The 21,891-nt window shown below is 38.8% G+C and overlaps 1 protein-coding gene across 2 annotated transcripts in view; it reads left to right on the top strand.

Annotated features, from left to right (window-relative positions):
* Positions 1-13,791, top strand: part of SLC1A7 (solute carrier family 1 member 7) — a 74,815-nt gene extending 61,024 nt beyond the window's left edge. For both annotated transcript variants that reach the window (XM_089515177.1, XM_089515176.1), the window contains exons 8-11: positions 223-417; positions 6,375-6,509; positions 10,267-10,366; positions 11,945-13,791. In XM_089515177.1, the coding sequence (XP_089371303.1) occupies positions 223-417; positions 6,375-6,509; positions 10,267-10,366; positions 11,945-12,181 (667 nt within the window). In that variant the 3' untranslated portion in view covers positions 12,182-13,791. The remainder of the gene's footprint in view (positions 1-222; positions 418-6,374; positions 6,510-10,266; positions 10,367-11,944) is intronic.
* Positions 13,792-21,891: the final 8,100 nt, after the last annotated feature.

Genomic DNA, 21,891 nt, shown 5'->3' with positions numbered 1-21,891 from the left:
AATTGGCCCTACTGTCTTTTTCCCCCGAAATTGGGAGACATTTTTCCCGTGTGATATCGTCCTTAGTCTTTTTGACCATCAGCACTCTTCTTGGTCCCACTCTGTTAATAGAACATCTTTTTCTCCCATACACAACAGGACAATTGCTACAACATTCTGAGAATTTCAGTTTCTTATTTCTTTTCTGCATTCAGTTTAGTCTTTTCTGTATTTTTATTACAGCTCTGCCACTTTGCCTATAACCTTCAAGTGCTTGTTAGAGAATAACCACGTGGACAGGAGGATTGCCAGATTTGTACTCCCCGTGGGGGCCACAATCAATATGGATGGGACTGCCCTTTATGAAGCAGTAGCTGCCATTTTCATTGCTCAAGTGAATAATTATGAATTGGACTTTGGACAGATCATCACCATAAGGTAAAAAGGCCATTTATAAAGTGACTTCCTTTATAAAGGAGCTTTCATCTGGCTTAATATTATGCATACAGTGTTTACCTTCCTGTTGTAGAAACTTCAGTACATCTGTTATCCAAACTTTTTCATTCATAAATACACTTTGAAAAATTGTTTAGGAAGGAAGGATGCTTTCATGGGGAGAAAAGTCTCATAAAAGTTGATTGACTGTAGTATTTGGTCAAAAACGTATCCTCCAGTCATCTTTCTGCAGAATGTTCCCACTGACAAGTGTGATATGGTTTGCCTATTGCTCTGTGTTGGTTTCCTTATCCATTGTTTCCTTTGGGGGGAGCAGTTGTGAAACATGTTATTTGAAATTAAAAATTACTTTTCATCCTCTTTATTTCCATTGTCTAGAGCCAGCATGATGTAGTGGATTGAGTGCTAGACTACAACTCTAGAGATCAGGGTTAGATTCCCCATTCAACCATGGAACTCTGGGTAATCTTGGGCAAGTCACAGACTCAGCCCTAGAAAACTCTGTGATAGGTTCACCTTAGAGTCACCATAAATCAGAAATGACAAAAGGCACACAACAACAACAAAGGACTGAGTGCTCTTGCTTATTTAGCCAAGTAGCAGCATCTATGAACGAAAGAGAGATTGTCATCTGGCTAAGGAAAATCTCAAGGGCCTGTTACAGACTGCCAAAATAAAGCTGCTTCAGGTCTCTTTGGAGGTATGCTATTTAAATGATGCATGCACCCTAAGAATCCAGAAGCTGCACCAAAGCTGCACTCCAGTGCTTAGGAATGGAGTGTGGCTTTGGCGCGACCTCCAGACTCTTAGGACCCATGCATCATTTAAATAGCATACCTCCAAAGAGACCCGAAGCAGCTTTATTTTGGCAGTCTGTAACAGGCCAAGGTTTTCATAAGTTAAAAAGAAGATAAGCCATTGGTGGGACAAAATCGTTATGTGAGAACTGGATATGCTGAGGAACCACAGAATGTAGACTGACTGTTGAGCTGTTTGTGTGGAAACAGAAGGGGGAATAGAATGGAGTGCCTGGAAACTGGAAGAGGATCAATGTGTGTTGCAGCAGGCCATACTTGCTTCAAAGTGACTTAATTTAGAATGAAAATTGTCAAGAACAATTTTCTAGTTTTTTTCCCTTGAGCCAAAGGTTGACATGTGGAAAAGTTGGACGTCATGCTGAGAGCTCTCCCTTAACTTTATGATGTTTTGATATTTTCATTTTCTATGGGCTCTTTCACACTACACAGTTAGAGCATTATTGCACTAACTGTAATCCTATGTAATCCTGAGGTTTGTAGTTTAGGAAGGTCCTAGACTAGAGTTTTTTGGCTGACAATTCTAAATGCCCCTCTCTAAACTGCAAACCCCAGGATTCCCTGAAACAGAACCATGGATGTCAAAGTGGATTCTTTGCACTCTAATTACACAATGTGAAAGGGCCATTGGTGTGGATTAAGGACCACAATAGTACTCATTTTTGCATAAACATGCACTGGATTATGCTCCTTAGCACTCTTCCAGCTGCACTGCAAACACACGCTGCACATTTTGGCTGTATCCAGTACTAGTTTTATTGTGAAATAGGATATATTTTACCATAAATTTTATCAGCTACTTTATTACAACATAACATTGTGAAAAACAGTATTACCGTTCTTTTGAAAATAGTCACATTGCTATGGTTTTCAATCATTGCTGAGCTGAACTTCCTAAGGTACACCTTTTTGTTGCAGCAGGCAGAGTCAGATGTTATTCAGATGAAAATTCAGGAAATGAACTGGCCATTATAATTTGGAAAAGGGGCTGTGGGAAGACATGTAGCAGGAAAACAAACAACTCTTGAGCACCATAGTAAGGTGACTTCAGAGTTTTGGAAATGGCTTCATTCATTTATCTCTGTACAATAGCCTTCCTTCCAGAAGGCCATGCATTATTTGTGCTCCTGTTGTTCCTTGTGAGTTAAACCAAGCTTATATTTCTTCTCTACACCAGGTTTCTAGTTGTAAATTTCTAAAATAAAAAGACCTGTAAGCCATAACTTCTTATCTAAATGCTTTCTTGAAGCCCATTATTATGTGGAAATCTCTGATAACACAGCAAGTTAAGAGAATGGTACTCGGAGCATGCTATGAGACAGAAGCTTATTGTCTTATTACTTTGCTTGTGTCAAGATGCCATGTTGACATTCAAGATGGATTCTCAGGCATGAACCTGGTGAATCTTGACTTAACGTTAAACTGCATAGATTTCATAATCTCATAGTAGCTGAGATCCCAAACTGTGAAATATAGAAATGAAGTACATCTTCTTCTTTTTTTCTTTTTGTTAAATGTTCCCTGAAGCTGTTCTCTGTAAATACTAAAAGGAGAAAACAACAATAACTGGAGAGCATTTATCAGAGGTCCTGTGTTACTTGCCACATAATTTCTGTATTTGGAGGGTGAATGAAGTAGATGAAATACATTTCCAGTCAGGCTGGGAGAACCCCCCCTCCTCTGAAATGCCTCAGTGAAACATATAAATTACTGATTATATTGTTGCTAGATTGGTCATACTGTCATTCTGCCTTCATAAGTACCAAATTAATCAGCTTTATGCTGGACTGTATTTATGCAGCTATGATTTGTATTTTCAGTTCTGGTGCTTGCCGGGAATTACTGCTAAGAGCAGGGAGATTCCAGCAATTAGTGCTGATGCAATTATTTGCCTTGCTCTATACTGAAGGTCATATTAGAGCAAGGCTTTTCAACATGTGAGTGACCTGTCAAGCCAAACATAGCCCAACAGCCCTGGTAAGGCACAGTCTGTGGCAAGTGTTTTGTATTTAGCATGGTAAGTCACAAATTGCACTAGGTTACTATAAGGGTCCACTGAAAAATCCAGATATGGATTCTAACTGTAATAACCTTCAGATCAATCTGTTGATTTAATCCCACTGACTAACAAGTTCTCTTAATTATTCAGGGCTTCTTTTTTGTATTACATCCAAAGCCTGCTCTGTCTGAAAGATCCAGGATAGTTTAATTATAAGCATATTTGAGGACTGCAGCCTAATACATAGAAAAAATCATTCCCATTTGTTTCAAGGTGTTTAAATGTGTCTAACTCTGTGCTGGACTGTCACCCATCTATTCAGCAATAGGTTTAGGACTTGAAACTTTCACATATAGATGTTGATCTAAATTTTAGATGACTTCAGACATTTTTACAACGGAAATAGAAGTATTTGCAAAGATGTAGCTGTGTAAATTCTTTACAGAGAAATGAAGAAGGAATCTTCTGGCACCTTATAGGCTAACAAGTTTTGTTTGCAATACATTATAGTGGATAACAGTTCACATCATCATATGAGACATTATTTGTTGTTTGCTAAAATTGGACTATAATATCAAGAATGTAAAATCTATATTGGCGTGAATCTAGGGAGACATTCACAGTCAGTTTTTTGTCCCAAGGAGATGCGGATCATCGTGCTGATGCATATTGGGTTTATTGTTTCCATTTTGTTTTGGGTTCACAAATCTCTTTGAGTCACTGTAACCCCTTTGTTATTCACACGTGCCGTCATTTCACGATAAAATGGAGCTGCCTCCATTCCCTTGAATGATACAGAGCGATCCAAATTGATTCGGAAGCTTATTTATACTGTCAAAGATGCAGATTGGTCTAGATCTTTCAGGAAAACTCGGGAAAAAACTGGTATTGAATATCCCGGGTTAAGTGGGGGGTTTGCCAGCCACCCACACCATAAAGTGCATCAAGTGCATTTGGGAAGTATGTGAACAACAAAGATTCAACCTGGATTCATGCCAGATTATTTTCGTAGTGTGGATAGGGCCTAGGAAACCCTTTCATTGATAACAAGAACTACAACTTTGTTCAATTGGTGTCAGATATTTGTACCTGGGTAAACAGGAAGTCCATGTTTCCTTTCTGGAGGGTCCACCTACTTACTGTCTCTTGCACACAGATTTCTTGTCTTTACCATCTGCTTAATTCTACAGCAAAATAAAAAATTATTATTATTATTATTATTATTAATTCTACATTGAATTACCATTTCAGAATATACATAAGCAGCTGGCAAACACTAATTCATTCTTGGTAGGGTTATACAGATCCTGGTTACTTGATAGTTTCCATAAAATTCCTGCCAGCATCTAGGTGAAGTTAAGCCCATGAGCAAACGGTTATATTAATTGAATTAACATTCACATTTTTTTGTTATGTAAATAGTAGCTGCGAAGAAATCGGGGAGGGGGGATGCATTGGGCACTGGAGGGTCTTTTTAAAAAACCTGCCTAGTACAAGTTGAGTTTTCCTTATCCAGAATTCCAAAAACTAAAATACAGTGGACTCTTGTTATATGCTGGGGTTTGGTTCCAAGATCCCCTGTGGATAGCAAAATCCATGTGTGCTCACGTCCCATTAAATATAATGACATAGCAAAATGGTGTCCCTTATAACAAATGGAAAATAAAGGTTTGATATTTGAAATTTATACTTTTTTTGAACATTTTGTATGCTTGAATCCGTGTTTAAAAAATCTGTGTATAAGAAGGGCGAACTGTACTCCAAAATCCAAAACTTTTTCATGGGTGACTGAGATAGTGATACTTTTGCTTTCTGATGGTTCAGTGTGCACAAACTTTGTTTCATGCACAAAAGGATTAAAAATATTATATATAAAATTTCTTTCAGGTTATGTGTATAAGTTATATAAGGAACATAAATGAGTTTTATGTTTAGGCTTTAGTCCCATCTCTAGGACATCTCGTTAAGTATATTTAAATATTTATTGTAAAGTTCAAAAAACTAGTTTATCTGTGAGCCACCTGGGAAGAAAAAGGCCCCTGTGAGCCCCCTTCTGGCAGAAAGGCAGCACATAAATAAAATAAATAAATAAATAAAAATATGCACATATTCGAAAATCTGAAATCTAAAATACGTAAAGGAGAATCAACCTGTATTTTATTTAATGTTCATAATACTATTTGGGGAAATAACCCCCCCCTCACCAGAACCCAACTGTACAAATAACAAGAATAATAATGGCTGATATCTTGTTGATTAATCCCAACTAGATGAGACCCATTCAGTCAATTGTTCGGTGGTAACTCAATACATAGATAAATTCTTTTGGTTCAATGGGACTACTCCAGACAGGACTAAACCTGGATTTAAGCCTATAACTACAAAATTGAGAGAAGGTAAAGCTGGAGGAATTTTAACTCTTTCTCCCTCTGCTACTATACTGTCAGTCTACATATCTGAAACTAGTATAGTGGGCCCTTGGTATCCACTGGGGTTAAGTTCCAGCCCCCACCCCTCTCCCATTAACAAAATCCATGGATGCTCAAGTCCATTATATACAATGATATAGTAAAATTGTGTCCCTTTTATAAAATGACAAAATCAAGGTTTTCTTTTTAGAATTTGATTTATTTTTAAATATTTTCAAGCCATGGATGGTTGAATCTGTGGATGCAGAATGAATATGGAGGGCCAGCTATATCTGAATTTCAAGTGAAGTCTTAATTGGTGGAGTTTCCCTTGAAAATCAAATAGCAGCCTGGGTTCTTGGGGAGTGATGGCCAGGACGTCTCCTTTCCAACCCCACTCCCAAAGTCTGTTCAGGCTTTCCTAGTACTGTTGTTTACATAATTTTTTGAAAAGTGTAGATATTGAATGGATGAATACAAGGCAAGCCATGTGTAGTTTGGTCCAAAGTTATAGCAGGGAGCGACTACCTCTGCTGGGACACTGGCACAAGAGTTCTTCTCCCATGAGCCTTCCTTGTCATGATTCTACTGTGCTCTCCATTAGGCTAAACAATGTTATTTCTTGTGAAGAAGGACCCAAATCCAGCCATAATAAGTACAAAGTTACTGAGCTTTGTCTTCTGTGTTAAATTGTTATTGTCCTTCTTCTTGTTTAAGTATCACAGCAACAGCTGCCAGCATAGGTGCAGCTGGGATCCCACAAGCTGGCCTTGTGACCATGGTCATCGTTCTGACATCAGTGGGGCTGCCTACAGATGACATAACCCTAATAATTGCTGTTGACTGGGCATTGTAAGTAACTGAAAGCTTTTTGAGACTTTTCTACCATCTTCAAACCAAATAGATTGTGTGAGGGTTGGACAAAATGTATAGGATCTGACAGCTCATGGTGATCCAAAAAATGGGATGGTGGATTATAATGGAAACTGAGATCCCAGAAACCCATTATTTTTCTACATGGCTTTTACTTCTGTTCTCCATGGATAAAATGGGCATATTAACCAAAGAACGATTGCCTTATGAATCAAATTAGATCAATCTGGTTCAGGGATTGTTTCAATGTAATGCATACAGTCAAGGGGTGATGACAGTCATTGTTTGATATTTAGTCACTTAATCTGAGATACTATTTTTAAATAAAAAGGTTTTCTACTTTCTATAATTTAATAGACCTGAGTACAGTAGTTAGTGTTCATAGAACAGAACAGGAGGGGCAGTTTACACTCTTTTGTCTTTGACTTCTTCAGTTGATACACTGCACATACACTCCACACACCTGTTTTGTCTTTGTTTCAGAGCTGATTAGCAGGCAGCATATGAAGACATATGTCTGCTCCTTCCCCCCTTCATGCTCAAAACTTAGGACTAAAGCAGACACAATAAAAATAATTCACATGGCCAAGGCCATGTGTAGCAAATTGTAAGGGTTATTTTACAGTGAAAAAAGTGTAGAATAGATGGGTAGCAAGACTTTCCCGTGCCTTACTTTCTTACAGTCAGTATGCAAGGGATCTTGTAGCACCTTTGAGACTAACTTCAGCAACAGACATTGTAGCATAAGCTTTTATAGCCTTGGTCCACTTCCTCATGCATCTGAGAAAGTAGACATAAGTCTACAAAAAATTGTGCTAGACTGCCTTTTGCTTAATTAGTCTCAAAGGTGCTGCAAGATCCTTTTGTCTACTGATATTGCAGACTAACATGGCTATGTCTCTGAATTCTTTGCTATCAGTTGGTCTTGCCACACTTCCAGTTTCTTATTCCAAGAGCTTAAGAATGTCAGGAAGGGAGAGAAGTAGCAATGCATGGACTGAGGAGAGATACAGTTACAGGAGGCAGAGGGTTCAGCAACACCACTTGTGCACTCGTTCTGTTGTTACACACCTCCACATGGGAAGGAGCAGGGACATAGCCAGGATTTTAGGAAGGGGGGGAGTCCAGACTAAGTGCCACCATTATAATGGGGCTTGGGCACGGCGGCGCAGCAGCACACACCATTCATTTTCCTAATGGAAGGGGGGGCAGACCCCAAGAACCACCCCCCTTGGCTACGTCCCTGGAAGGAGACAGGCACACAGGTCTGGCATCAACGTGTGACGGTCTCTGGAGCACCACTGGAAATTTAAACAGACAGATCTGTGGCTGGGAACACCCTCCAGAAGACACTTTGCTGCAGGGTCCCCATAAATATATGAATGATAAATCCATAATAACTGGTTTTGCATTCAGTTTTAACAGTAAGGAAGCAGAATAAGGTATGACAGTACGCAGACCAATATATTTACTCACACATGTGTACTTAACAGTATATGAAAACTTTTCTGGTTCAACCCAGCTTTGTTCTCCATTAAGTTAAACAAGCCAAAAACTGGACAGAGTTGATCTTGGACCATCCTTTGCTTTCTTAAGCCAAACATCTGGATGTTCCAGAATTTCAGTTTTATGACCCACATCAATATATTAAGTAAGGTGATTGAGATTTCAGATGTACTTCTCTGTTTTGGAAAAATCAGGAAATCACATGATTCATTTCAGATTTAAAGTAGGCTTGCCAAGATGAACTTGGCTGAACTACAAATAATTTACAAAGAATAATTCCAGCTAATACACCTGCCCTTTCCCCTAATTTTTGTGTTCTCCAGAACAGTTTAAAGGTACCGTTTGCAAATGTTTCCCTTTAGCATTGCTCTGTAAAAAGCTGCAAGTCAGAATGAAATTGTTCTACATTTACAGTTAAAGGATATACTATGCACAAAGGAGGTGGGAATGAATAATAATAATTTGAAAACATAAATAAGACCTGATATAATAATAAGGGCTAATAAGGGAGGGAGATTAATCTCAGTCATAATGCCAAGCATACTAATGTTTATCTTCTAGCCACATTCTTGTCCCCTGCATTCTTCTACATCTGTCTCCTGCAAACATCCAAACTCTATTACTTTTCCAGTTGGAATGAAAATATTTTATGCTCTTCATCTGGACATGCTTAATGGTTCCCCTACTCACTTTTTTTTTTACCTTTTAAATAGACTATATAAAGTACTCCCCTTCCTTGTTCTCCTGTTTTTGTCTTGAAAACATGTTGCAGTTTTATTTTTAATACTTGGCTCAAGATTACTTCCTTCATTATGCACAGAAGTTTAATAATATTTCTGGATGGATGGAAGAAGAGGATTTCTTTCCTTCATTACAAAGTCTTTAAAGTTGTTGTACCAGAGTCTACACTTTACAAAATTAATTCCAGATCAGCTCACTCAGGAATTCCTGTTGCCAGTTAAATAGAATCCAGAAACCAGCAACACTATGCTGGTTTGATAGAGCTGAATTCTGTTTCAGCAAAATCCGGAGACAATTTAGCTACCTATCCACCACCCAAATGTATGTTAGATACCTGATCGAGTATGCCAGAGATCTCTGGCTCTTCCCCCCCCCCCCACTCCTTGATTGGGAGAAGACAGAAAGGATACAGGGATTCAGCTGATCAGAGAAATGTTCTACATATGGTCAGAGGTTCTCAAGACATTTCTAATTAAGAATTCTCCACTCTTGATTTACTGACTGATCTTTGTAGCTTCATTTGCAGTGGATCGGTGTCCTCTTAAAGAAACACAAAATACCTTTAATAATTCTTATCATTAACCTTTAATAACCAATATATGGTGAGGTGTACATGTTGATGGGGTAAAAAGAAAAAAAAGATGCAGATGAATGACAAACTCAGTTGAAGAGATTGTAAGTTAATATCCCATTCATTAGGACAACCTTTCCCAACCAGACATTACCCAGATTACTTGGCCTGCCAACTTCCCTAAGCAATAATTAATATGGGCTTTGTAGTTTTTTGTAGAAAAAAATCTAGGAGGAAGGGAACTCTGAATCCTATTGATGAATTACAATGACATAAATTGGATTTATGCCATTGTCATCACACCAAAAATTCCTGCAAATTCACCCTTTAAGCAACACAGCTTCCCCTGGCCATTTCCATGTCATTGGAGAACAGCAGTTCAGCAGAGATATGTCAAGCTATTTTCCTGTAGCCAGATGTGCCGCAAGTGCATCATCTGCAGGGATGCAAATACCTGTTGCAGTGTATCCAGCCACAGGAAATTACCTGGACACAACCCCTCTATTCCTCTGCCCTCCAGCAACACAGAAATGACTATGCTACATCACTTAAAAGATGGGTCCTGGTGGAGTAACATTGAGAGACAACCCAGTGATAGGTTCACCTTGAGGTTGCCATCAGTTGGAAGCAACTTCAAGGCGTACAACAATAAAAAGCTTGTTGGGGTGGTATCCTTTACTTTTGTTTGACATTCTTTTCATCCTACTGGTCATTAACATAATTTTGTGCCTTCTTTATTTGGTCAGTTTGATCTGATGTAGTGACACAGGAGCTTAAACTAAACAGGTGACTTTATTCTTGTCCTACACACTGTGTATATGTACTCCTGAATTTCTGCATGAGTGCAACAAAAATGTTTAAGATGTTGATGTACAAAAAGAAAAGAAACTTCTTTAATGCCCTCATTTTGTTTGACAGAGACAGATTTCGCACCATGATCAATGTCCTAGGGGATGCTCTTGCTGCTGGAATAATGGCACACATCTGCAGAAAAGATTTCACCAAAGATGGATCTGAGGTGGGAGCAAATAAATAAGAAAATGTGAAATGTCACGATGGAATTGGCATAGATAGTTATATCCTATATTTCATGGCAGGGGCATGTTTCAAAGGGCCCTTGGGCAAGATTTCCTCATTAAGCCTCTCCATTAGTTATATCTTTTTGCAAGTAGTATCACCTGCTGATGTTTGTCTTTCTCATCCTCATCATTGCTACCAGCAAGCAGTTAGACAGTGGTATCTACTCTGCCTCCTTTGCACCACCACTTTAGTGGAATCACAGTGACATACAGGTTGAGTTTCCCTTATCTGAAATGCTTGGGACGAAAAATGTTTTGGTTTTAATTTTTAATTGTTTTTTTTTTAATACTTGCATAAACATACTGAGATATTTTGAAGATGGGACCCAAGTATAAACACAAAATTGATTTGTGTTTCATATAAACCTTATATAGGTAGTGGGCATGAGGGGTGTGCATGATCCTTCCCCTGCACACTAACCCCTCCTTTCCTGTGCTCCGAATTGAATCAACAGCAAGTTCCCATTGGCAGCTGGTAAAAAACAGACTGGTTCTTTTGAAAAGACATGCTAAAATCCCTGGTTGCAATAGAACCGGGTTAAGCCCCCCTACAAATAGCACCAAGTCTACTCAGTGCCAGTATGAACGACCCTGAAATAACCCGGTTTCCACACAAGGTTATTTCGTAGTGTGAATGGCACCCATGTGGACAATTTTAATTTTGGAGTATTTTGGATTTTAGAATTCCGGATAAGGGATACTCAGCCTGTATGAACAAGCAAGTTGCAATGAAGAGGAGAAATTCTGTCCAAAGAATTCTGCAAAAGATCCCTGCTGAGGTTTGGCCACTTGACAGGTGCTGATATGAGGCTCTTCCCAATTGGTTTGAAACATATGAGTTCTTACAATATAGCTCTTTAGGTTTTGCGAGTTTTGTCAGTTCCACATCTTCTTGCTCCATTCCGGGGGGGGGGGGGGGGCGTATTTGTAGTGGTTTCTTGAATCTGTACTAGGGCTTTTATTTTATTTTATTTTATTTTATTTTAAAAGGATCATCTCAGTAGTTTGCTGAGGTAATCCTATGGTGTGAAGCCAATTCCCCCCTTTAAAAAAAATCTTAGAGTTATAGTATTATAGTGCAAAACTGCCATTTCACTGATGCACTATAGCACTGTGATTCTAAGATTTTTCCAAAAAAGGAGGGGGAGAGAAGAAGACTTTTATGATCCAATGTGTCTCAGAAATTAACAAATAAAATAAAATGTAGCTGATGCTGGGAATTGTCATAAAATTGTCTGGGAAAACAAAAACTTTGTTTAATTTGGAAAAAAGAAGTACAGTAACAAATGTTGCAACTTGAAAAACATTTGGCTTGTCTCAAAAATCACTCTTATCATTCATAAAAAAAATAAATATCAGTTTCTCAAAGTCATTCTGCGTAATGTAAAGCATACCAACAGAGCCATCTTTGATTTTAATATATTACACTTAAACTATTGTAATAATTGCAGGAAAGAAAGGAAAAACTGGAATATTAATAGGTAGTAATAATCAGAATTTTCCTATTCCGTTTGTAGGTGCCTTTGATTTGTGAAACAAAACCCATTAGCATCCACCAGATCATGGCTTACCAGCGAAATGGCTGTGTGAAAACCATGAATGAGCCACATGGACCTGAGCCATCGAACACATTACAACATCACATACCCATTCAAGTGGAGGAAGAAGAAAATCCCATAGAAACTCATACAGAGAAATGCGGCAGTAAAGACCACTGTACAATTGAAATCAATGAACTGGAAACCAATGTGTAGCTGTTGCTTCTGATGGTTTCTGAAATCTAATGACTACCTCATAGCTGGAGTTGGAGGACAATTCAAGTTGCCTTGAATAGGAAAGCATGGAATGACTGTCATGTGCAGACTGGGGCTGTGAAGCCAGCTGTGAACATCTGTGAAGACAAAAATTTAACAAGATGTGGCTTTTTCAATAGGTTCATAATGGTTTTTAAAAAAGGAGGGGATCACTGGATAACTGTGGTTTTCTTGGGACAAACTGATGTAATTTCATCTGCAATGCACTTCAAAAATCCCTGCCCCCTTTTAATGATTTCTTCAAGGTAACATTCTTTTCATCCTACTGGTCAGGAAGATAACCCCTCAGTATTCAGCAATGTTGAATTTGACTCACCATGCTTAGCAACAAAATGAACATGTCATAATTGTACTGACATTTTAACTTGAAGCATTTTAACCTCAGTGGAAATGACTAAATACTGCTTAGTTCCCAACTAGAGTAGATCTATTGAGCTAAATTATATTCATATTAGTGTTACACTAACAAAATGCATTTATTTCAATGAGTCTGCTATAGTTTGATTTATCTCCATTTTTTTCACCCAACTGCAGTTATGGTTCAACCAGAACAGATTGTGGTTAGTGTTAAATTTAGCTTGTTGAAATAGACCACCATTGCTAATGATCCTGGTTTGTTTCAATAAATATAGTTAACACTAATTATAGCTTCTCAGTTGGACAGAACGACTAACAATGGTTGTTCTCAACTAGAAGCGGATGCTTACAATCTGTTCCCTGTAGCTGTTCCAAAGGAGAAAATGGGAATAGGTAGTGCACTGTAGTGTAAGAAACAGAAGCTGTGGTTCACTGTTGCGTATGATTCAGCCAAAGTTGCCATGTAACAAATTACTCTTGGTTGCAATATCACTCTTCATATTAGCCATTATTCTATTTAAATATTATGTGTAACCAAAATAATAATTGCATATCTTATTGAGTATCTCTGCCGTAATTATTGATCAAACATAAAAAGAGTTGTTCATATTAGAAATTCTGAAAACACGTTCATTTTTTAAAAAATGTTGCAACCAACAGTATTTGTTACCTGGTTAGTTTTATTTTTTTATATTATATGGTTCTGGATATTTTGTCACTTTTGCTGTCACTTCCTTTCTGAGCTAATGAGTTTTGTTTAAGGAGTTATTTATTTTAAGGAGGTCTCATTTTTTGAGATTTTCAAGTGAATATTAAGCCACAGTCTACAAATATCCCATCACGTCTGCCTTCCAAGTGCCAGATACATGCTTCTTTTTTATCCTTCCTTCCTTCCAAATTCTAGCATTATAACAGTCTAGACAAAAAGAACCTAAACATATGTGAACATGGTGCTAAAGAAGAGTACATGACGTTCTCTCATTTGTATAGACTGTATATATCATGTTATTTAATTGTCCCAATATTTTCATTAATATAGACTTTGGGACCAGACTAAATATAGGCTGGAAACCATGTATATGACTATGTTACAACTTCACTTTAATGTTTTCCTCCATTCCATCATGAGGTTCTAATCATTTTCCTCTTTAAACTTGTGTCTTTGAATTAAAATTGTATTTTTATCCCCCTCATACATACTTGATCACTTTATACCCTGGCTGGATTTTCTTCAGGTCCTGTCCAAATGTCCAGGCCCACATCCCTGTGGTTTTAATAAGGGGATGGAATCCATTTGAAGTTGGAGCAGTGTACGGGAAGGGAGAAACAGGACACAGTGCTTCAGCTGATGAATAGTGCAATTCACAATCTGTTGGGTGGAAAGTTATTCATAAGAGTCCAGGACATCTTTATCTTGAACACCTATGCTGAGATCCAACATAATGTAAAATTTTGGACCGAGACTGTTCACTGTACCATCCCAAGGGTTGCTGTGATTATAAATAAAATGGGGGATGAGAATGGTATGTGCCATACCAACCTTATTGGAAGAAAGGCACAATAAAAATATAATAAGTATGCACTGGGTAAGTGTAAGTTTAGTCTTACTTCTAAGTTACATTGTACACATGCCAGAATTTTCTGTTACATAAGTCATAAAAGTACACATGAAACTGTTTCTCTTTTTTTGGCATTGGACAGATTAATTGCAAACAAGCTATGTGGAGTTGTAAGCAGCAACCTTCATCAGCAGACAGTGGTGTAGGGCTGCATTATGGGGCTGTATGTATCTCCGATGTGACAGGAATTAATTTTGGGGGCAGTGTGATTTGTTGAAAGCCACTAGGAATGCCTCCTTCTGTACCTGAAAGTTATTCTTCTGTTCAGTGACCGTTTTGCAGGAGGAACATGGGTCATGGAAGATGACTTTCTGTTCAGTTTGCACTTGACTTCAGCATAGTTCTGCATTTCTCTGTGCATTCTGTTTTCTCCCCTTTCTCCTACCTTCCATTTTTTTACTTTTGCTAATCACTCAGTACATTGGCAATCTGCTATTCTCTCACCCCTGCCTTATTCCTTCACTGGAGAGAGAAAGAGAGTTTTCTATCGTACAGTGTGAGCAAAAGACACAAAGCTGTGGAAAACAGTTATGTGATTATGGTATCATCTACCATATTCAACCCAACTCTATTTGTTTTTTGTTGGAATTTATTGTGGCTGCTGGCTTTTATTTTCTCTGCACACATACTCACAAACGCAAATGGGTGAGCTATTTGAGAGTTCTTGTTCTCTTACTCTCTCCTATCTTCCTCTCTTGAATCCTTAAATTCTAAAATAATTCCCCAGTATTAACAGTTCTACCAACCATGTATTTATTACCAGTGTTTTCAGTGGAAAATATTTTTTTAATAAACATGCCATTGTGAAATGTGGTTGTCTGTGCACCAGTGGGAAGAGCTGATTTATTACTTTTGAAGTACAAGTTGAGTCTCCCTTATCCAAAGTGCTTGTTATTAGAAGCATTTTGGATTTTTTCAGATTTTGGAATATTTACATATACATAATGAGATACCTTGGGGATGAGACAGAAGTCTAAACATTAAATTCATTTTTCTTTCACATACACTTTATACACATAGCCTTCAAATATCAAACCTTGATTTTCCATTTGTTATAAGGGACACCATTTTGCTATGTCATTATACTTAATGGGACATGAGCATCCACGGATTTTGTTATCCACAGGGGATCTTGGAACCAAACCCCAGAGTATAACAAGGGTCCACTGTACAAGCAAAGTAATTCAAGGAAAGGGGGCTGTGTGGTGGTGGAGCCGTGACCAAAGTATTTTATTGCTCCTTTTTGGCCTGGTTCTTTGTAAAAGATGTGGCCTCAAAGCAGTTTCTGGCTGCGCTCAGGGCATGCATCATCTAAACACTACACCTCAAATATGGCCAGAAACTGGTTTATTTGGCCCATCTGTTTTGGGCCACAGTATGTCAAGAGATCAGCTACCCGACTGTAGAGCTGCAAGCTTACCTCACTAGATATTCCAACACCACATGAGTTATTTGCCACATGAGTTTCAGTAGAATGGCTCTTCCTTTGATGATAAGGGAGACATCTTCAATGCTCCTTGATGGCTTCACCATCCAGTTATTTATTAGGATTCCTCTCACCACCGCTGCCAGAACAGGGCTTTCTGAAGAACAGTCATGGCCTGAGGAGAGGCAAGGTGTGGAAATTTTTTTCCAAGAAATGATCTCTCTATTTCATTACCTATTTTTATGGGTGCCTATTTTTTTTTAGTATTTTAATGGTTATAGTTTTTAAAAATTACTAGGGACTAAAACAAATTGACACTGAATAGTTTGCACCTGTTTATTATTTGCCTGTTCCCAACAGAATATACTTCCACAGAATGGAAAAGGGCAACCTATGAATTCAATCTCAGATTTAGAAATATGTCGCACTTCTCATTTTCCTACAATATATCATCATGGCTGCTGATTATGTAAGCAGTATGTGTAGATGCTTTGTACTGAGAACTTATGGTTCTCATGATTTCTTCAAAAGAGGGGAAAAGCCCTCAGAAGATAATATAAAGCAAACCATCTGCAGATCACAATATCATTTTGAATAGGATTAAACCATATATCTCAATGGAAAGGAAATAGCTTTGACTTGGAAAGATTTCCTTCAGTCTTATTCCTTGACAGAAAAAGCAATTAGCATTGTCTAAAAACAGGCTTAGAATTCAGAAAGGAAAACAGGCATGAAGAATACTAATAGGAAGAAATAACAGAGGAAAACTGATCAGTTAAATCAGTGATGTAACACTCCTAGAATTTATTAGCGGAGAGCCTTTGCACCAAAGTTTCACATTCACCATTTGAGTGGAAACATAAAATAGATTCAGCAGCAGCTTTGAATGTATGCCTAGAGGATTTCCAGTATCTACATCACTTCAGTAGTGTTGTAATTTTCCTTTTCTCCAAGGAGATAACTGAAATACTTGGAGAAAAGGAATGTGTGGATCCTACCCAGCTGTAAGAGCACACTGAGGACTTGTTTAAACTCTATTTCACAAATTTCACAAATTGTCTTTATGATAGTTGGGTGGCTCCATCTCAGTTTCCACAAGCTTGATGTTGTGAGAGACTAAAGGCTTGTCTATACCATCCAGAATATTCTGAGCTTCTCTGGGAGTATTTTGGCCCTGGAACCCTCTGTTACCTCTACACTCCATAATGACACTGGGCAGCTGTGCCCGAAGTGTTGCTGAGAGCCGCTGACACTGGCACAAGTCACTCCCTCTGAGGCACTCACTTTCAATCACACAGCTGGGTGCCTTGCTGTGACCTCAGAGGGAGCGCCTCATGTCAGCAACAGTGGCACCAAACCACACAGCAGGGACACATGGGTAGACAGCTGCTCACCATCATCATGGAGTGCTCCGAGTTTTCCTGAAAAATCCAAAGCAAAAAGTAAGTGTTTAAAACAACTTTACAGGAGGATGGGTGGATTTGGTGCGGAACTAGCCTTACATCATGAAGACAGTCCACACTCAAATCAGGGATCTGGCCCTGTGTAGTGAAGACAGGTCACAGTGAGGATGCAGGGAAACTGCCTCATTTGAACAGTGTAGACAAGCTCTTAGAAATAACAAACATGATCCTTAAGAGACCAAACTGTATACAGTAATTTAATTTTGAGATTCACAAGCCTGCCAATATCAAAATACTCCTTGCTCTGCCTTCCAGATTTCCCTTGGTCTTGCTAGTAGTCTGATATTAATAGAGATTAGTTCTCTTCAAATATGATTATGGCAAATCAGCTGAACTTAAGACCCAGGACTAAACCAGCCCTGATATGTGTGTCAAGGCTACACTTTCCACCTTGGTTCCACATATACAATGCATATGTGCAGGGTTCCCAGTTGTATGGAAGCCTTCACATATACAAATGTTAATGCAAAGACCCTTTCCCTTCACATATTCACATGGTTTGATGCAAGAGGTGTAACACCTAGGTAGGGCCGGTTGTCTTTTGTGCTTCGTCAGGAGGTATCAGAAGGTAAAATATGGTCCACTAGTCAACTTCCAGTGCACCATCAATTATTACCTTAAGAGCCTTCTGGATTTTGGGGTGTTTTTTCCCCAAAGAATGCTATGATTCTTGCAAGGAAAGATGGACCAGGTAACCCACCATCTAGTCTAGCACTACTAAGGATAACTCCATGCACCTTAGTTATCATTAATAATACATACCAAGTTTCACTCTTGCTTTGTAAACTCAAGACACAATAATGGAATAGGGCTTCCAGATTAGCAGCATCAAATTTCCTCAGCTGCCAGGTTAAAATACTGAGATGGAGGAGAAACCTGTGAGATCATATGGGTAGGTCCCGGTGATGTCACAGAGTAGAGCCAGGCAAGGGTTGGAAGTGAGGCCAGAACTGATTCTGGACCAGCTGATTATGGAAAGATGCATGGGTGGAATCTAATAAGTAAGCCCTCCATGAGAGCATCCTGAGTCCAAGCATCCTGAGCATCCTGAGCATAACCACTGAAATAAATGAAAGTCATGGCCAGCTTACATCTCATTGATTTCAGAACACTCTTAGGGATAGACTTCAGAGATATCAGTATGCAAAGGGATTTTCTTGCAGCATCTTTGAGACTAACTGTGTAAAAGAATTTGCAGCATTAGCTTTTGTAGACATGGTCTGTGTAGAACTTTCATACAGTAATCTGTCTCAACGGTGCTGCAAGTTCCTTTTGCATACTCTTAGGAATATAAAACTTTTGCCCTTCCTGTTCCTGAGCAATCGTGAGTTAAACAACTCAAAACAACTCTATTTTCCTCATATGTGCCTAGAAAATCAGGGGTTTGTTCCCCTCCTCCTGCTGAAAACTGTGCATTTTGCCTCAGGAAACAACTCAAATTCCTGGCGGGGAAAATTGGCAAAATACTTATGCCTGTTACCCAGACAGTTTACATAGATGGCTGCACCAAGACATGCTTTCTTTATTTTTGGAAGCCTAGACCTTCTGCCATGGACTGGAGAAGGAGGACAGGAGCCATTAAAACACAGGGGTAGAAGCTCCTCAGAAGATGCAGTGCAGTGCTTCCAGTCCCCACTCTTCAGAAACCAAAACAAACCCCTCAGATCTTAAGGTTAAGAATTCTTTATGACATTAAAATGCTGAGAAATCACCACATACTATTGCCATCTCATCTTATTCTACAAAAAGCAAGGGTGATGGGAAAATGTGTTACATTGCTTTTCAGCATTTTAATGTTGCAGATGATGTAAGGGATTAACCCGAACAGAAAGTGGAGAAATCCCACAAAAGTGGGCTGATTTTCACATGATGGTAAGGGCTAGTGAGGTTAGGTGTCCTACCCTAGTAATAACGTTTAAAAAACATATTTTGCACCTCTCGTAAAACAGAATTCTCAAGGACAGAAAAAGAGATGTGTGGTTCCACATAATTAAAGATGAGCCCAATTCTAAAAACAACAACAAAACTTGTAAAAACAATAAAGCTTACAAAATTATAATGCAGTGTTAACAGCAACCAAGACCACAAGTAGATTTATATTCTGTTTCCGTCTTGGACTGCATTATGTTCCCAGTATAAATTCCTAGCATTCCAACAGTTCCATGTAACAATGCACCCAATAAATCTGCTTTGAAATGTCATTGCAAAACCTAGGATCATCTGCAGTTGTACAAGATGCAATTGTCTAAGAATCTAGACCTATGTATGTTTACAAAGCACTTCACCATGGACCTGTGACATTTGCTATCCATCTATTTAATGGCTTTTGTCAGCTGCACTGTAATATGTCTAAAGAGGTTTCAGTGGAACTCTTTGTGCAACTGAGATTATATGTTGCATAACTGATTTCTTTGTATATACGTGTACATTTGTTGTTGTTATTATTTGCCTCCAGATTGACTTTGACTTACAGTAACTTTCTGAATGAGCGACCTCCATGAACCCCAGTCATCAATTGCCCTGAATCCATATCTTGCAGGCTCAGGGCTATAGTTTCCTTAATTGAATCAATCCATTTGCAGACTGCTTTGCCCTTTACCAAGCATTATTGTCTTTTCTAATAAGTCATGTTGTCTCATTACTGTAGAAAACCAATTCAAGGTGATTTCTTCCTTCTGCCTTTTCACATGGACAAAAGTGATGGGAGCATAGCAGGATGCTCCCGTCACTATCGTGAAATTGGGCAAAGATTATAAGATGACGGCGCATGATGTTGCTATAATTGCGTCATTGTCCCATGAACAAAGAGAAATTCTAGCATAACTTTTTATTCAAGGGAAAGTCCTGTGAATAAAAAGTGATGGAACAATTCCTTTTTATTCACAGGATGATGATGCGATTGTTGCAACATTGCGCTGCAGCATCTGATAATCTTTGCCCAATTGCACGATAGAGATGGGAGCATCCTGCTATGTTCCCGTCACTTTTTCCCATGTAAAAATCTCCAAAATTTGCTGGATATTATCCTATTTAGTTTATGTGTGCATACTGGTACTATTTAGAAGGCAGAAGATTTTAAGATCAGGTTGGAAGTGGAGGGGGGAAAAAGAGAAGCTTGGTCTTCAAAAGAAATGCAAGGAGGAGGAGGAGGAGAAGCAAAGGTTTGGAATGTGGGCTGCAAATGGAGGGAAAATGGGGAAATGCAAGGAGGAGGAGGAGGAGGAGGAGGAGGAGGAGGAGGAAAGGTTTGGAGATCAGATTGAGAAGGGTATCACTACACACACACATACACACTCAAACTCATGCCTTGCCACTCTTTCAGAAATCACTGCCAAGGCACAGAGAGTGGGGCATTGGGGCAGCTATATATAGGACCTTTATGAGCAATGTTGTTAACTGCTCTCCAGTCGATCTCAACCCTTGTTGACTGTATTGACCCGTATACAAGTTGATTCCCAGATTTTAGGGTCAATTTTTGGGCATACATTTCTTCATTTATAATCAAGTATATGTGGTAGGTTCTTTTCCACCATCACTGAAAAGAAGGAAGAAACAAGCTGCTCTTATAACTTGGAGAAAGTAGAGCCTAGGTCAAGTTTTACATAATTTTAAAATACTGTAATAATTTTCACATATGGATGCAAATTTGAAAATAACAGAAATGTAAAATATCTTACCATAAGAGGAGAAGACTGTGATTTGGTAAATGATGTACCTGCTCCATTTGCTGCCCAGGTACTAACTGTTCATGGGCAAGTTGAAAATCACTGTTCTAACTTCCTATGATTCTGTGTCTTCAAACTGGCCTTGAATGAAACAGGTAACCTCTGATAGCACTATCAGATAGTGGATGGTTTTCTAACATAGGGCCTTATCACATGAGACACTTACTGCACTGGAATCATGGCCCAAGCACTTCAGAAGCACAGAGGTTGGATCGCTGGTCGCGTTTTTCAAACGTCATTGAGGCATTTCGCTGTTCTTCTGTTGTCAAAGTGTTCATGGAGCAGACATTTTTTGCATAACGGAAGATCCTGTTATTACAGAAATGGCTGCTCCGTGAATGATTCATTGATGGGAGAAAAGCGGGACACGCTTGTGACGTTTGAGAAGCGTGACCAGCAATCCCACCTCCGTGCTTCTGAAGTATTTGGGCCATGATTCCAGTGCGGTAAGTGCCTCATGTGATAAGGTTAATAGAATTTGTGGCCACCTTACTGAGACAATGCCAGAAATAGAGGCATCATGGGACAATGGCAGATACATTTCAATTTCTCCTATTGGTGCCATGGCAGCAGCATTCTAGCATCTGAACTTACTGGTTCTTTTAAAGATCATCGAATAATAGCCTTTGAAGGGAGTATAAGGCTTAGCCAATCCGTGCCATGCAGGAATATACAACTAAAGCACTCTTGAAAAATGGCCATCCAACCTCTGTTTAAAGACCTCCAAAGAACAAGAGTCCATCGTGGACCCTACATGGAGAAGTTTGCATGGAAGAGGAACAAGATTGAAAAGACAAAGCAAAACAAAAGCAACCCCCACCCCAATGCCCCCCAAATAATGTCATGAACTACACCATAAATCTAAGTGGAATTAATTTTATGTACTTCTAATATGCTTATACTCCTATATACAGCTTAGCCAGTGTGGTGTAGGAGTTTAAATGTTGGGCTCCCAAAGATTGTGAGTCTAATTCCCACTCAGTACTTGCCTTGGGCAAGATGAGGTTGGGTAAGTCACACAGTCCTCAGCTTTAGAGGAATGCAAGGACAAGAATCCTTT

The sequence above is a fragment of the Sceloporus occidentalis genome, unplaced genomic scaffold (assembly GCF_023333645.1).
Source record: "Sceloporus occidentalis isolate IW3139 unplaced genomic scaffold, rSceOcc1.0.p SCAF_3, whole genome shotgun sequence".
In the NCBI taxonomy this organism is placed as follows: Eukaryota; Metazoa; Chordata; class Lepidosauria; order Squamata; family Phrynosomatidae; genus Sceloporus; species Sceloporus occidentalis.
Note: the sequence above shows the minus strand (reverse complement) of the source record. Positions and strands in the feature narration are given on the sequence as shown.